The 18,002-nt window shown below is 37.0% G+C and overlaps 1 protein-coding gene across 1 annotated transcript in view; it reads left to right on the top strand.

The window, feature by feature from the left end:
- ZFAND3 (zinc finger AN1-type containing 3) overlaps positions 1 to 18,002 on the top strand; it is a 331,407-nt gene that overhangs the window by 118,068 nt on the left and 195,337 nt on the right. Inside the window, exon 2 of the mRNA XM_060109200.1 lies at positions 3,600 to 3,640. Within this exon, the coding sequence (XP_059965183.1) occupies positions 3,600 to 3,640 (41 nt within the window). The remainder of the gene's footprint in view (positions 1 to 3,599; positions 3,641 to 18,002) is intronic.

Below are 18,002 nucleotides of genomic sequence, written 5' to 3'. Positions count from 1 at the left end.
TTGGGAAGAAGGTAAACATTTGTGAGTCTTTAGTGTATAGATATAGTATTTAAAGCCATGGGACTGTGTGATATCACTAAGTTGGAAGTAGGGATAATGAGGACCCAAGTCCTGGGACCTCCAATTATAAGGCCTTGACAGTGGAGGAGGAGCCAGCAAAGGTGGCTAAGAGGGAGCTGTTATGTGGGAGGAAAATGGGGTGGAGGGTAGGGGTAGATTTGATCTGGGACCTGAATGACAAGGCAAAAGTAGAGAGTTTCAGGAAGGATGGATCTAGTCGAATGGTGCTGAGAGAGAGGGAGTAAGATGAGATCAGGGTCATAACCCTGTGTATCAGTTTTCTGGGGCTGCAAATTACCACAAATTTGATGGCTTAAAACAACAGAAATATATTCTCTTAAGTTTCTGGAGCCTAGAAGCCCCAAATCTGGCAGAACTGCCTTCCCTCCAGGGGGCTTTAGGGAAAAATCCGTTCCTTGCCTCTTTCTACTTCCAGTGGCTGCTCCAGTATTCCTGGGTTTGTGACCACATTCCTCCAGTCTCTACCTCCATTTTCACATTGCCTTCTCTCTGTGTCTTTCCAAACTTTCTTTTCCTCTCACAAAAACACTTGTAATGCCATTTAGGGCCCACCTCAGTAATACAGAGTAAGCTCAAAATCTTTAGCTTAATTTTTCTGCAAAGACCTTTTCCCCAAATAAGAGAAATTCTGGGAATTACAAATTTCAGGAATTAGGATTTGATATTTTTGGGCAGCCATTATTCAACCTACTAAACCTTGGTTTTAGAAACATGGTAGCCATTGGATATCTCAATAAGAGCAATTTCTCTGGAGCATTGGAGACATAAGAGAATCATATCTACCTTTCATGCTTGCGGCCACATAGAGAACTCTGTAGTCTACCCCAAGACTGTGCAAGTTGATCACACTGCGTTTTTTGGTAGTTGTATGCCTGTGGTTAGCTTCACGTTTTACATGTTGAACATGAGAAAGGAGCAAAGTTCTCAGAAGCCTCTGCCATTTTTTTCACATTCAGTGTTGCTGACATATGTGATCCAAGTTGGCATTACCAGTAGCTATTGCTTCTATATCCAAAATCTGGTTCGTTCAGATTTTAGACGGCATCTCTGTTTTGATTAATAATATCAATATCTGTATTATTTCTTTTGTAACCTGATTGATAACTGTGTTGCTGAAAAGTTCTTACTCAGAAAGTAGAATAGATGTTATCTAGGTAATATATAGGTATAGTGGGCATTTAAAATACATCAGCCATCTGAAGAGATATAATGGCAAGTCGAAAAAATTGCTATTGTATTTTGCCGTTTTTTCTTACCAGCTTTGTGGAACACAGATGTTATAACTGGCACACTTGGTGCTCAGCTGCCCTCAGTAATTCTCTGCAGGCTGTCCATGATTCCTGCTGGATCATGGGGAGCAGTGGAGGATAAACAAGTTACCTCTGGCTCTCTGTGGCACTGCATGGGCAAGAGATGGCGACCACATCAGGAAGAGGCCTTCCTCCCTGGGGTAGTTCTAGCAACAAAGGAATTCCTTCATTCCCAGTTCTTCCTTGAGTTGGAACTGAAATGACTGGCAGCCTTGGGTCGCTTCCCTGTGTATATATATGTGTATTTGGAGGGTCGGGCAGTAGTTGTGCTTCCTCCAGATTAAAGGCTTTACTTTTTCCAGGAGCTGCCTTGATTACCATAGATTAAATCTTGGTTGTGGGACCATTCTCCCAAACCACCAGAGTGTGTTCGTCTCAATTTCTGTATTGAGGCAGAGGCCCTAGTTTGGCATGGTGAAAAGAACACAGGCTGTGGAATTAGACCAGGTTCATCTACTTACTAGTTCCGTAACTTTGGCAAGTTATATACCCTCTTGGAGACTCAGTTTCCTCATTGGTAAAATGGCATTGAAGGCATGTGCTATTATACTTACCACATGGTAGGCTTGTAATAAATGTTAGATGCCACTGTTAATACATCTCTTTGTCTGTTTTTTTCATTTTTATTCATTTTGTTGATACTTAAATTAGACCAGGTTCATCTACTTACTAGTTCCGTAACTTTGGCAAGTTATATACCCTCTTGGAGACTCAGTTTCCTCATTGGTAAAATGGCGTTGAAGGCATGTGCTATTATACTTACCACGTGGTAGGCTTGTAATAAATGTTAGATGCCACTGTTAATACATCTCTTTGTCTGTTTTTTTCATTTTTATTCATTTTGTTGATACTTAAATTTCCTTACTGCCTTTGATGTCTTTATATTAAGCAGAGTCCTAAAGAAAGATCCACCTGTTAACATAGCATCTCTTTTGGGAAAGAGAATTAGTGACCCCTTCCTGCCTCCTCTCCCACCCACCCTCCTCATTTTATCACCCTATGACAATTACTGACAGTTAGATCTTGGGTCCCAGTACATTGGAAGACAGTCATAGTCATCAGGGAATACTTCCCGAGGGAGGCTTTTATTAATTGTTAAATTTACTGTGGAGGGCAGAAGATTGTTGCCATATTCCATGTGTAGGAGTGGCTCTGGGAAGACTCAGATGTTGGGAGGGGAGTTGCTGAGGAATGAAGCTGTAGATAGGTCAGTTTACTCAAGAAAGAGTATTCTAGGAGGCTTTTGTAGTTAGGGTGGCCTTTGGAGTTAGCTCAGACCTTAGGTCAGATACCTCTGCAGTTAGTTCCCCAGCTGTGTGACTATGGGCAAGCTGCTCACCTGTTAAATGGGGATGACTGTATATCCTTGATTTCGAAGACCACTCAGTTTAATAACACCTTGGAAGGAGGTGGTGGAAACATTTCCTCATTAAATTATTCATCACTTGTAGCCAGTGGTATAATATTTCCTGGTTGTAGAAATGTTTATGTGATTTTTTTAAAAGGTGTATTTTAGAAACAAAGCAATCTGGTAATGCCCAGTCTCAGGGATGTTGGGAAGATTAATAAGATAATGTATGTTAAGTGCCCATCCAAGTTAGTACTCAGTGAATTGTAGTTATTATTAACAGATGAAAGGACATGAAAAATAATTTGATTGGGAACATCTGAAGAAAGAATTTTAAATGGCAGGGTCATGATATGACCAGGATCTGAAATTGGACTAGAATGAGGGGAAAGAGGACAAAAGGTCAAGTAATGTTATAGAGGTAATTGAGTGTGTAAATAAGGAGCAAGTTCTACCTCTTTACAGACAAAATTTTCCCTTTTTTAGTGATGAGTCTGTGGTATATGTCCTAATGTAAACAGAGGGAATGTGGCAATCATGTGGGATAAATTCACTCCTCTGTTATCTTCTGGGCATATTACAGTATTCCTGAACTTGCCCCATTTAAGCTGCTAGTCACAAAAAATAAAGCATTGACTAACTCACAGATAACAAACAAAAAAAATCTTATTTTTGTTGTTTTGTTTTTGTTTTGTTGTGGGGGAGGGTGGCTGGCTGGTTAGGGACTTCTCATTAGTTTATTAGTTCAGTTGCCTGGCCAGGAAATTCTTTGCCTATGTTTCAAACATCTTTATGTTTTGATTAGAGTGATAACTGAATTTTTAGCTCTTCTTTCTTTTCTTTCTTTCTTTTTGCCCCAGGTCCAGCAAGACTATGAACCTCTGTTCCAAATGCTTTGCTGGTAAGTGCAGAAAAAGGGTTTTTAATTTATTTTAATTTTCTTCTTTTGGTTGTTTTTAAGACTGTCTAAATTATTTTAAGACTGTATACCCTTTTTTGGGTTTATGCATGGGGTTTTATTTGCTTGTGTGTGAAAACAGTTTCTCGTCACTAAGTTGCTTCATATACTTGCTTAGGACTGTTGAAACAGTCTTCCCTGAGTGAAATGGAAATCTTGTGTGTACTTGTACCAAACAAACTTTCCTCAGTTTACAGTTGTTGGCATATAGTGGAATTGTAAACACTTGTGTTGTAGTAGGGTAAAATATATATGTTCATCTCTGATCTTGATTTGAATGATTAATGGTGAATGTTGCTTTTACCAATGAGAATACAAGAGAAAGAATATTTTCATTTTGGAGTCAGGAAGAGAATAATGCTGAATTAGGCTTTCTAATCCAATCCCTCAATGAAATCACCTTGGGTAAGTCACTTAATCTCTTTGGGCATTAGATTCATCATTTGTAACATGAAGGGCTTAGACTTGATGTTTGCCAAGGGCCTTTTCCACCCCCTAAATGCTGATTGGTTGACTCCTTGAATTATGACTCCTTAATAAAGTTAAAACCTTCAGGTGTTTTTTTTTTTTTTTTTTTTTTTAAAGAACTTCACATCTATGATCTTATGTAAAATAACTAAGTCTTACTAATTGGGATATGTTTAAGTTTCATTCTTTATTACTTTTTATTACTTTATTGTTTTGCCTAAGACAAACCTGGACACAAGTTAAAGTGGTAAGGACAGATTTTAATCAGTAATATACCGCTGCAGTAGGGAAGAGGGGACTTGTGCAGAGGGAAATGGACATTTTAAAGGGAGAATGAAGGAGTAGGGGAGGGGCTGCTAGCTTGGCTCAGTATAATCAGGGGAGTAGAAAAATTACAAAGGATTGGTTATTGTAAATGAGACTGGCAGTGTCTGTTAGTTGACAGTTACTGAAGTTACGAAAGTTAGGATTTTATCCTCCTACAGAGATAGAGATTGAGACCCTGTTCTTCCTGATGATTACATTTAAAGGAATGGCTTTCATGTCCTTGAGAAAGACACTCCTGAGTGATTGAGTTGTAGGAGATACACATATACATCTCAAAGGGACAGAGGAAGGGTTCACAATTTTAAACCGTTTAGTAAATGCTCTAAGATAGGGTAGTCAGGGGCCTATAGTCAGCTGTTTGTTGGAACAAATCTTAAATTCTTCTGGCAGCTTTGAGCTTTCTCAGACAGGCACTTTAAGAGGGACTAGGATCACCCTAGGGAAGGGGCCTTAAGCTGTTTGAAAACTGTGTTAGTCGGTTGCTTAAATCTGTTAATGTGGGGGGATATGAGTGTATGAAATCATTTGTGTTGGGAATCGGTAGTTTTTATAGGTAAAGGTTGAGGCCTGGTTGAGAAGAGGGCTCAGAGGAGCCTGGCTGGAATTTGGTCAAGGAGAGAATCTTTGTCAGTTTTCATCTTCTGTTCATTGTGCTATTTGGACAAGGAAATGATCATAGTGTAAGCTTTAGACCTTTATATTTATGCCAAAACTAGGGGATAGGTTGGATGGAGTTGGGAGGGTTGGGGAAGCTGGCAGTATGTATCTGTTAAAGGTCTGGAATTTGTCAAATACTTTAGGTGTTTAAAAGAAAAAATACTGGTAAGTTTGGTTTTTATCCAGCTTTTAACAGAACCTCTGCCATGTTAAGTGAATGTATTGTGCTTTTCTTACTTTGCATATCTACCATTACAGATATGAAGAAATGCTTCCTCACTGATGAGAGTTTATATATATGTGTAGTAAAGATGAAGTAGCAATGAGAGAAAATGTATATTGTGTCTGTCTCCACGCGCATATCTACAATTACAGATATGAAGAAATGCTTCCTTACTGATGAGAGTTTATATGTATGAGTAGTAAAGATGAAGTAGCAATGAGAGAAAATGTATATTATGTGTCTGTCTCCATGTAGAACTAGTTCCCCCTGATAATTCAGTAAAGCGTGGCTGTGGGAGAAGCCAGGCACCTGTGAGTCAGGTGGCTCACATCAAATACTCAAAGAACTGTCTCATGGCCCTAAATAAATATAAAGTTTAAAAAAGTATCAGCGAAGATAGTTCAGCCATGGTCTTTGCATTTCTTTGGACTTGTTACAGTTTTAGTTTCTATGGTTATCATTATTTATTGTATCTCTGGTGGCCTGTGTCCATTGACTGTTTACACAACTTAGTTATTTTTGCTTTTAAAAATATTAAGAGGATATTTTCAAGTGTGTAAAGAAAATACTCTCTCCTTTCTTCTTTATCTTTGCCCCCACACTCCTGATTTCCCCAACATCAGTTGAAAGGAATGACTTGTAAATAACGTCCTGCTTGCTGAAGCAGCATTTTTGGTGTTCTTTTTGAAATTCAAGAGAAAAAAGATCATTGAACTTTAAAGATACATTTGTGTATTTTGTTTCTCTATGAAGATAGGGAGAGTATAGAAATGCATTGTAGCAGAGGCATGAGATGTGAAAGACAACATGAAGATTACTTTGGCCAAAGCCACTGTGATTTTAAATAGTCTTTTAAAGTGTATCATAAAGTGTACAATGTACTTTAAAAGGTGGAAAAATTACTTTAAAAATAGCTATTGTGTACCATTAGGTTAAAGAGATTTTTCAGGATTCCTTTTTAAAACTGTGGTGGAAAAGTGAGTTTGTTATAACTTGTTTACATGAAATTGAATGAAATGAGTAAAAACATGTTTAAAGTCTTGTCTAGTTTTGGCTTTTCTACCCCCTTTATAATATTCTACCTGTCATGCTATTCTGTTTTTCATTAAACATTTCATATTGTTTTTCGTATGACTTTACTAAAAGGATCAGTAAATATCTATATATCTATAATAGAAAGCAACAAAATTTCATGACATGGTACTAATAGTTATATTAGGGTGATATAAACACTTACTGGTCGAAACACTACTTTTTAATGCAGTTTTTCAAACTGGGGGTATTGTGATTCATTAGTGGGTAGAGAAATCAATTTAGTGGGTCATGATCCACAATTAAAAATTGATTACAATAGAAAACAGTCTGAATGCATCACAGATATTAAGGATAAGTATTGTTTGTAAAACTTTTGTTTGAGTTACACGTTATTTTCATTTATATATGTAATGGGTTGTGATGTAAATATATATTACTGTGGAGTATGGTTTAAAAAGTTTAAAACCACCAAATTGCAGAAATTCACTGGAAAGCCATTGAGTTACTTGAGATCTCATTTTCTTTTCAGAATAGGGCATATTTCCTTTCTGTCTTTAGGCAAGGTGTTAACCAACTGATTTCTTGTGATCTTTGTTCATTCTGAGCTATTGACTGATGTGGATTATATGATTTTCTGTGTGAAAGCATGAACTAATCCCGATTGCCTATAGCTGTGTTAAGATATATGAAAGGTCAACCATAGCATCTAAAGGGTGGTCTTGCCTCTTAACGACCATAGAAGTGCCTGGGGTATTATTTTCTGTTTGAGTGCAAACCCAATTTTTGAATTTGTGAGTTTTAGATACCAACCGGTCTAGATATTTAGGGACATTTAGTACCAAATTCACAACGACCTCCTGTACTACTGTATTGAAGCCCAGCTATCATAAAGCAGTGCTTTTCACAGAATGGGTTTGCTAAATAAAAGTGTGTATGACAGAAACATCAACCAGGATCATCACAAGGCGGGGAAGGTGGAAATTTTAAAGAACTGACTGAAGTAACAGCTCTAGCAATGTGGCATTATCTCTGCCACACTTGGAAATGCTTGCTGTGGGGGACAGAGGAGTCTGGTCACTAGGAAGTAGCTATAATCCATAGACCATTTTTTGTACATTATAAGAGAGTGAGCTTGAAGATAGATCCCAAGGGATGGAAGATTCTTTGAGTAGCACTGATGACAGATGCTTATCAGAAGACAGACTTAACAAGTGCTCAGTGTAAAAAGAATCAGTTTGGTCTTGTGGACTTTTAGAGTGTATGTATGTGGTTTTTAAATAATTTTCAGCAATTTCTTTAAAAACGGACACTAAAATGTCTATTATTTATTGACTGACAAAAGTATTTCATTGAGAAATCAAAGTAAGCAATTTCTTTTTAAACTATAGACATGATCTGAACATACTGTTCCATTTAAGCCTAACTTTTAGGAAACTTGCTATTCCATGATTCGCATAAAATTGGAAAAATAAGGGAGGGATGATTATTCACAGTGCAAGAAGGTTTCTTTTCTTTTTTTTTTAACCGTTTACAGAATGTTTCCTTTAAAAAGGAGTACTTTTAATGCATTACTATGTTGATTTATACAAAGACAAGAATAAGACTAGAAGAACTAAAGTGTGAGGAGAGGAGTCTCTTGTCAGTTGAAGATTAATTAAAGCAGATAAAACATGGTTTTTAATTTTCTGAATGGTTATTTTCTGAAAATTAGTTTCAGTGTAACTTTTCAAATATGTGTATTTCTTAATGGAAAGATAGTTAATCAAGCTTACCTTTGTTTCATGGTTAGTTGTACCTTGTGCCTTGTTAGTGGTGAAGAATATTGCAATAAATAAAGAAAATGATACATGCCATGTAGGAAGCATATTCTGGTAATGACTCTAGAGCTGTGTACTTGGTTTTGTAGGAATCTGTTTTCAGGTACCCATTCAAATGAGTGATCTTAGATGTTGAGTTCTGATATTTAACATCGGAGAGAAATATGGTTATAAATGAATATATTTCTGTTATTAGCCTTTGTCAGCTCGAGAAAATTATTAATTTTGTATAGTAATTTCATCTTCACTTTTATTATTTCTTGATATTATCTTACAGTTATTGTTTTAAACCTAAAATGGACTTTTGAGAGGCTTTAAGGAATCGAAATAGCTAGTATTAAAGCAACATTTCATTTTCCTCATTGCTGCATACTTTGTGTCCAATCTGAAAATTACCAAGCTTGTTCATTGCTGTTTAATCTTCTATATAAGTCCAAAGTGGTTATTGAATAATAGAGTTTTGTAATTTATACTCTTAACATGCCATTAAGTTGTTTGGGATTTTTTCCCTTTTAAAGATAACATACGAACATTAATTAAGTGCTGATAAATAACACAGGGACATTAATTAATTGTTGATTGAAGTACGTGATGTATATTGTTTTTAGTTAGACAACACATATGTATATAGTTGCATGGAATAAAGCTGGGTGAAGGTACGTGAAAAATTTAATTTTGGTAGTCTCAGAGTAGGAGTATTTGGGGGGATTTTAATTAATTTTGATTTTGTCTATAGTTGAGATTTTTATTATTAATTAATTGGAAACATAAATTTTTTAAAAAGTAAAAGTGCATTCTACATATGTCTGACAGACTCCAGAAGTGGTTAGTTTCATTCTGGAATGAGCAAAATAAAGTTGGCTGTAGCTAGCAGCATAGGGAATCTCAATGTTGACATCCAGGGTAAGTGATACAGCAGTGGTGGGCATAAGATGGAATGGTAAACCAAATGCAAACATTTTTCCTTGAGGGGACTTGAGTTTCATGGTAATTTCCAGAACAGGGCAACATTCCCATTTCATAACAAGTAAACTAAAATGTTTCCTCATGAACCTGGAACTCTTACTGCTTTGGAGTTACACTCTGATTTCCTTTCTGCTTCCATTTCCTGTTAGAAGTTTGGACTAGAAGTGGCCTGATTCTAGGCCACTTCCCTTTCACTTTTGAAAGGGAAGAATTATAGGTTAGAGCTGAATTTTGAGGATCTGCAGTAAGAGGAACAGAGTGAAGCTGAAAATTTTAAGCACTTCTTGTAATGCATGTTTCCTTTTAGAAATTGTGGGAACCCCATATCCATTAAATAGTGTAAAACAAATAGTGTAAAAACAAACAAATAGTGTAAAATAGTGTAAAACAAAACACCCACTCTAATGAGTCATTTTATATAGCATGGTGAGGTTTGGGCAGTATAGTAGAATCTGTATGCTTGTCATACCTTGATTTTTCAAACCACTTTTTCCCAGAAGAAAGGCAGCTGCTGCTCTTAAAATGGAGCATTTGAATAGGGTATTTATGTCTTCGTGATTCTGTTAACTTGATTACTGTTGTATACCCTTTGATTTCTTTAAAGCCGAAAAGTCCAATTACTCAAGTATAACACACATTGTCATGTATTTGTTAAAAAGTGACAGTTCAGCTTATCAGATTCTCTGAACCATTTTATGTCCATTGGTGGGTGTCTGTCTGGTGTGGGTGTCTGAAAATTCAGAATATTATAGTAAGTAATATAATAAACGTCCAGAAGCCAACCCAGAATTAATGAACGTTTTGTCTTTTTTTTTGCTTTATAACATGTTTTAAAAGGGAACTAAAATCTTATAGGTTTCTTTTACCCCAGTCATCCTCTTTCTACCTTGGAGATAATCATTATCTTTCTTATCTTTATATTTACACTTTTTACTATGAATAGGTATTTATATAAACAATGTATGATTCTGTTTTTAATATGTATAAGTGGTTTGTTACAGTACTTATTCTATAAACTTGTATTTTTTTAAATAATGCTTTTAAAAACTAATCATGTTGGAACTTCCCTGGTGTGCAGTGGTTAAGACTCCGTGCTCCCAATGCAGGGGGCCTGGGTTCGATCCCTGGTCAGGAGACTAGATCATACATGCATGCCACAACTAAGAGTTCACATGCCACAACTAAGGAGCCTGTGAACCGCAACTGAGGAGCCCGCCTACTGCAACTAAGACCCAGTGCAACCAAATAAATAATAAAATAAATTAAATTAAAAAACAGAAGAAACTAATTATGTTGACACATGTTGCTCTAGTTCATGTTAACTATTATAATATTCTATTATAACAAATGTCTTAATTTACCCGAACAGTCTTAGTTTATACTTTTTATATCAGTGAAATTAATAACATCCCTTTGTACTCCTCCTCAGTGTCCCAGTTTCGTTGATAAATTATTGGTCACCTTCATTATACATGCTCCAGTTTATCTAGTCCTCTGTTTGATGGACATATAAATAGTTTTCAACTACTGTTTTTATACCACAGTTTTAATAACCTCATGTTTTCTCTATTGTTTTTTAAACACTTGCTTGAATATGTTGAGACTGTTTCTGTATTAGAAACCCTGCTCTTTGTGGTGTAGCTTCCTTGCTCTCAAATGAAAGCAACTCAGAGGCAGCAGGTCCTTAACTGATTAGCAAAGCTGAACTCTGGCAGCCGTTTCTGACCTCTTAGTCTATAGCACTTTGCTGTCTTACTAATAAGCATTCTTAAATTGTGTGGTTAATTATTATGCTAGTCAGGATAAATGAAGCAGTGTGTTGAAGATGATGTTGTTATGGAAATTATGTCAAAAATAATTGCTGCATTTCTAATGGGAAACAAAATGCTCAGTGCTTTAAGTAGCAGAAAGGCAACTTCTTTTAGGCCTTGAGTAGAAAAATTGTGACCCTGTGTCATTCTTAAGTGGAAGAAATTTAATAGCCATTGAGTCTTTTAAGATAGTTTGGCTCTGTTATTTGGCTTTATTTCTGCCCACATATTGGTCTAAAGCTGTGGTCTCTGTAACGGTGCACAGGATTGTCCATTGAGGCATAAAGAGAAGATGTTAGAATTTCTACTAATACTTATTTTTGTCATTCTTTAAAAATTGTTGGTTTTTATAATGTATATAATCTTATTGCTATTAGCTTCCCAGAGTTGCCATAACAAATTACCACAAATTTGATGGCTTAAGACAACGGAAATTTATCCTCTCAGAGTTGTGGAGGCCAGAAGTCTGAGATCAAGATATCAGCAAGCAGGGTTGGTTCCTTCTGAAGGGTCTGAGAGAGAATCCATTACATGTCTCTCCAAGCTTTTGGTTTCTGCCAGCAATCCTTGGCATTCCTTGGCTTGAAGACACATTACTCCAGTCTACTTTTATTTTCACATGGCTTTCTCTCCTGTGTGTCTCTGTCTTGTCTCAGGATGAGTGTCATTGGATTTAGGGCCCACCCTCATGTAGGGTGATCTTATCTCAAAATCCTTAATTATATTTGCAAAGATGCTTTTTCCAAATAAGATTACATTCACAGGTTCCAGGTAGACTTTTTTGGGAGGAGGGGGTGGTTTTGTGAGGGGGCACACCGTTTAATCCCCTTCAGGAGTATATAACTTTTTAAAACAAAAAGACATGTGAGAGGTATGTGCTCAAATTTTAAACTGATGGTGCTCCTCTGTGAAAGAGGCTTGGAGATCCCTAGTCCTGAGACCTGCTTAGGTTAGATGTGGTTGGCCCCTTTTCATGTAATAAAGTCAGCCCTCTACGACATGAAAAGTGATGAGTTCAATGCTAATGTTTCATGTTCTCAGTCTAATGCAAACTAAATCAAAATGATCACTTAGTTTTATGGGCTTCCTTTTAGGTTTGGTGGGAAAATGGATAACAGGTAGATTCAGGAAAGCACCATGAGGCTTTTTTTGTGCTTCACTGGTCTTGATTCCACCATGCTACAGGTACTTAAGAGTAGTTTATTTTTTTTTTGGCTGCGTTGGGTCTTCGTTGCTGTGCACGGGTTTTTCGCTAGTTGCGGCGAGAGGGGGCTCCTCTTTGTTGCGGTGTGTGTGCTTCTCATTGCGGTGGCTTCTCTTGTTGTAGAGCACGGGCTCTAGGCGCATGGATTTCAGTAGTTGTGGCACATGGGCTCTAGAGCGCAGGCTCAGTAGTTGTGGTGCACAGGCTTACTTGCTCCACAGCATGTGGGATCTTCCCGGACCAGGGATCGAACCCGTGTCCCCTGCATTGACAGGCAGATTCTTAACCACTGTGCCACCAGGGAAGTCCCTAGAGTAGTTTTTAGTCTGGCTGTTCCCTTTGTGCTTGATTTAGAGGGTTATGATAAGGTTGCTTTTTTATACTTTTCTTGGTTATAATCCCCTTACACTTAATTCTTAGTCCACAGAAGGGGTGGTGGGAAAAATGATAGGCCATTAATGTATAGCTAAAATATGATCTTTAATGATACAAAATTTTATATCATTTAAAAGCCCCAACTGCTCAGCTGGGTCTTAGTGTGTAAAGTCGAACTAAGTGTATGTTAATAGTTTTAACTATTACCAAAGTTTTAAATTTCTTAATTTACTTTTTAGACTAAATACTGGCTATAGAGAAGAAAAAAATACCTTAACCCAAGACTTATGGTTTGGAGAAAAACAACAAGGGTGCATAATGTTAAAAGTGAATGCCAAAAAAAGGATACTTAAAATAGTAATGGAATAAGAATTACTGTTTGTAAAATAAGATGGAAGAAGTACATGGACAATTATATCTATGTTTTTAAAAAGGTAATAGAATCCTGGAATGAAGTAATTGCAATAGTAAGTAAGATTTTTGCAGTCCTTTTATATTATAAAGCCATTTTGTACAATATTATCCCATTTGATCCTCACAACTTTGGTGGTTTTGTATCTCCATATTACAGGTAAAGAAACTGCAGCTCAGATGGATTAAATAATGTTCCCAAGATTAAATTTTTTTTTTTTTTTTTTTTTTTTTTTTTTTTTTTTTTTTTTGTGGTACGCGGGCCTCTCACTGTTGTGGCCTCTCCCGTTGCGGAGCACAGGCTCCGGACGCGCAGGCTCAGCGGCCATGGCTCACAGGCCCAGCGGCTCCGCGGCACGTGGGATCTTCCCGGACCGGGGCATGAACCCGTGTTCCCTGCATCGGCAGGCGGACTCTCAACCACTGCGCCACCAGGGAAGCCCCCAAGATTAAATTTTAAAGCAGAGAACTGAAATTTGATTTTAGGTGTTTACACACCAGTCCCAGTCTTCTACCACTGTTTGATGTTGTCAGGAGTGAAGGTAGCTGGTGTAGATGGGGTTGTACTGTAAAAACCCTGCAAAGATGTAGCAGTGGCATTGTTTTGCATTTGTGTGTAGATTAGGGTTTACACACTTTTCCTGTTCTCTTTTCTTTTATTTAGTTCAGTTGCAGTTTGTCTTTAGATATCACGGGAAAATCAGAGAAGCAGTGCTGGAAGCTTCACACAGTGGCTAATTTGGGAAAAGGTGTGCATGTGTGGTGGGGGGAGTGTTGTTTGTCTGACGCATTTTCTATTTTGGTGGTGAGATCTTCGTTTCTTAATATCTTGTTCGTATAACTTTTAGCTCATTAACCTTGCTCTCTGAACTGCATAGTGATGCACTATTTCTAATTTAGTCTTCTGTGTTTTGCTTCTCAGAAGATTTTTTCAAAAATGTTTGGAGGTGTGATTTAATTGCAGGGCTGTTTTGCACATTGTCAGTGTGAAGGCAAAGATAAGTTTCATATTTAGACAGTGCAAGCTGCAGGTTTCATTTGTTAAACCTTCTTGTTGGTGTTCCCATTTTCTCATGTATGCATAATAGCGTTGGAAAAAAGTCTTGTTTTGTTGTATCCATATTTAAGCAATTTGGTTGAGTTATGGAAAAGCCTGTCCTCTGCCTTGTGTATTTGCTCATTTGGAAACCTTGTATAGTTTATTGAGACACTAGTGATTTGTTCCCCAGCCTCCCTGTGGATTTTGTTCCCTATTACAATCTCATTCCACCTCCCTGTCCCATATTCCTGCACAGTTAATTTGTACATTTCAGGGCAGTTTGTTTCATTGTGTGTTTTTGTAATCCAAACTGAATGTAACGAGCTATGTGCTTTAGGGACCTGGCTTTGCCTTGCCAATTAGAACAAAGTGGTTACTGAGAAAGAGTATGTTCTAAATAAAACATGGCACCTCTGAGTGGGACTGACACTCATTTGGGAGTAAAAGAGATGGATTTAACTCTTTGACTCACAAAGAAGAGCCATTACTAAAGTTCAGCACTTTTTTGGGGGGAAAGAAAGGTAAATATTTACCTTCATAAAAATAGTTTTATAAATTTCCTTATGGACTGAATAAATTTAAAAGTTTGTTATTTCAAGTCCCCTTTTTTTCTTCATGATCAAGACATGTTAGCAAAACTCTTTAAACTTCTGCAGACTAAATTCTGCTGCAGTTTGCAAGTTTTGAATTATTCATGTTTAGGAAGGTGAGGGTGTATAAAACTGTAGCTATATTCACCTCTTTATTTTTCTAATATATCAAGCCAAGGTTTCAACGTAATAGAGAACCGCCCCCAAAAGATACTTGAAAATTATGAGGAAAATGTAAGATTTTGCCATAGTGTATGAATGTTACTTTATTTTTAGGTGATAATAGAATTTTGAGCTATCAGTGACTTAAGACTATTTGGAATTTTAGCAGCACTTTCATCAAATATTTAAAGCACAAATGTCTTTGAATAGATCTTTATAGGCTGAGTTTACTAATTCACTCCATAGGGAGACCCTTTCATAAGTTGATTCAAATGTTGTATTTATATCTACACTAAAAAGAATAGAGTTCTGTTTTTAGCTGATATATCACATAAACTCTAGAATTCAACATTGGCACAAGGAAAGCAATGAAGGTGCTTGATTTTTTTCTGTTTTCCATAGGACTTGATTTGAAGGAAAAAATAGAACTTTATCAAAAGCTTGGAAACATAAACACCAAGGGGAAAGTTGTACATATAAAGACTGGTAACGGGTTTAGACAACATTTTAACATTTATTAACATATACAAGCAAGAGAGAACAAGAGGAATATATTTCGATGGAATAATTCAATTAAAAAGTATAGGGCTTCCCTGGTGGCGCAGTGGTTGAGAGTCAGCCTGCCGATGCAGGGGACATGGGTTCGTGCCCCGGTCCAGGAGGATCCCACATGCCGCGGAGCGGCTGGGCCCGTGAGCCATGGCCGCTGAGCCTGTGCGTCCGGAGCCAGTGCTCTGCAACGGGAGAGGCCACAAGAGTGAGAGGCCCGCGTACCGCAAAAAAAAAAAAGTATATAGGTATACCCTGTTGAAAAAAATTATTTCTGGAAAAATGAGCTCTGTACTGGAGGAAGCTAGTTTAATTGGACTAAACTAAACCTATACATTTCTAACACTGTCTTAAAGTCTTGAAAGCCCTATTGATGGTTTTAAGAGAAAGTCATTATAACAGAATTATTAAAGTCCCCACACTCCATTTTTGAAGATTAACACACAGAACGATAATATTTTAAGTTTGAACAGTTTTTTGAGTAAAGATAATTAAGGCTTAAACCTGCTGCTGCCTTCTTAGCACTGTTCTAAGCTGTGGCTGAACTAACAGGCCAAGACAGATAACTTTTAAAATATTCAGCATCTTCAGAAATCACTGAATTTGCCAGCTTTGCATAAGATGACAATGGTGTTTTCTTTGGCTAATATGGTTTAAGATCCAGTAGATAGTAACCTCAGGAAAAGTTACTAAAAATACTTTTAACACAGGTCCTAGACTTCTAATGGCAACTGAAAGCTAGATTGTTCATTTCTTCTATGCCCATTCCATTACTCAGTATATGTCATAAGTGTTTTATAACATTGTTTTTAGGAGGTCTAGAAGTGTTAAATCTCCATTAATCAAGTGGTATTAGAAAATGGTGATCATGGAATATTTGGAAGAAATCTTAGAGTCTTTCTAAAACACTGGTGCTTATTCCAAATGTTTATTGAACTAATGAGTTTCAAAGTAAACTGAAGTGGTAGGGGTAAAAAGTGGCTTGTTTTTTCATCTTTTATGTGTATCTTTCAAACTCCATTTCCTTTCTCCTAACATTGTAACTGTGCTGTTAGTAACCTTGAAGATGGGACCAGAAAGAAATCTATAACAAAGTGGCGACAACATTTTTATTTGTGAGTATTTGTAAGTGATTATATGTGTTTTTCTGTTTACCATCTATTAATTCATTTCCTGATTGTTTTGCAAAGTTACTTAAGCTTATTCATTGTTCGATAGAGTAGGTACAGTTGACAACTTTGTGTTACATTTATTACAATTTTTTTAATCTTAAAATTTTTCTTAATGTGAGGCTTGCATTATAAATGAGATTTATCCCATAAAGCAACTAAAGAATCACTAAAATGTCCTAAAAATATTTTCTACATCATTAGTACTTTAAACCCCCATGAACTTGACAAGTCTTTTTTTTTTGTGGTACACAGGCCTCTCACTGCTGTGGCCTCTCCTGTTGCGGAGCACGGGCTCCGGATGCACAGGCTCAGCGGCCATGGCTCACGGGCCCAGCCGCTCCGCGGCATGTGGGATCTTCCCAGACTGGGGCACGAACCCATGTCTCCTGCATCGGCAGGTGGACTCTCAACCACTGTGCCACCAGGGAAGCCCGACAAGTCTTTATTTCATATATATATATATATTCCCCCCAACTGTCAAGTGGTCTGGCTTTATGAGATATCACAAAGCAGTCAAAATTCTCCTCTTAAAATTCTTAAAAGCTCCTGCCAGAGGAGGAGCCTAAAGAAGAAAAGAGAAAAAACTTTGTATGCTTCCTTCAGGCCGAAACTTGTCTTCATTGAAAGGAAAGTCAAAAGCAATAAATCCAATTTTCTTTTGGGATGAGTGAGGTGTATTGTGTTTTGACATATGGTGGGTGTTACATAGAGATGGTGTCACTTATAGCTTTTGTGGCATTTAAGAACTTAGGTAGTGGCAGTGCTGGATACTTAATACTTTTGTCTTTTGAGGTGTTGGGGGAACTGCATAGTATCTAGAAAAATAGCAATGAAGCAGATAATTTTGGACAGTGGGAAATTTTGTGTTGGAACATCATTGACATAGTCTTATATTAATTAGCAGTGGTAATCACTTATTTTTGGATATGCCAGATGATATAATCTTTATAAAACAAAAATGAATGAATGTCTTGCATAAAAGACTTTTAAAAAATGTATAGTTGTCATATAAAATGTCTGACTTTGTTTTAAGCAAGCTTTTGTTTTTTGGTGTTAATAATTTTGAGCCTGTGAAAAGCACAGCTCTTGGTTAAGTGCTTGTCAGGCACCTGGACACTTGAGGCATTACTGGTTATCAGTCCTTGTTAAAATACTGTGGGTGATTCTAGTTGCATCATATATCAAAATTCAGAGAACCATCGCACCCCAATATCAGAGTGGTGTTTTTGATATCTCAAAGGGCTGGTGTCCTTTGTCTGTTGAGTGCCTCCATTGAAAGGCTGTCTGGGACCTCTGTGTGCGTTTTAGATGGAAATAAATGCAGGGTATTCAGGGTAGAGATTCCGAGTGACAGAATGGAGGGGAATGGAAAGGCACACAACAAGCTTGTTATTTTAAAAAACTGCAACCAAGGGAACCTTTTCAAAGTATATTGTAAAGGTCAGATTTTATGTATTTTCCACTTGTGCTCTGTATGACTGAATGGAGGCTATTTCGCT

This window comes from Mesoplodon densirostris, chromosome 10 (assembly GCF_025265405.1).
Source record: "Mesoplodon densirostris isolate mMesDen1 chromosome 10, mMesDen1 primary haplotype, whole genome shotgun sequence".
Lineage (NCBI taxonomy): Eukaryota > Metazoa > Chordata > Mammalia > Artiodactyla > Ziphiidae > Mesoplodon > Mesoplodon densirostris.
Note: the sequence above shows the minus strand (reverse complement) of the source record. Positions and strands in the feature narration are given on the sequence as shown.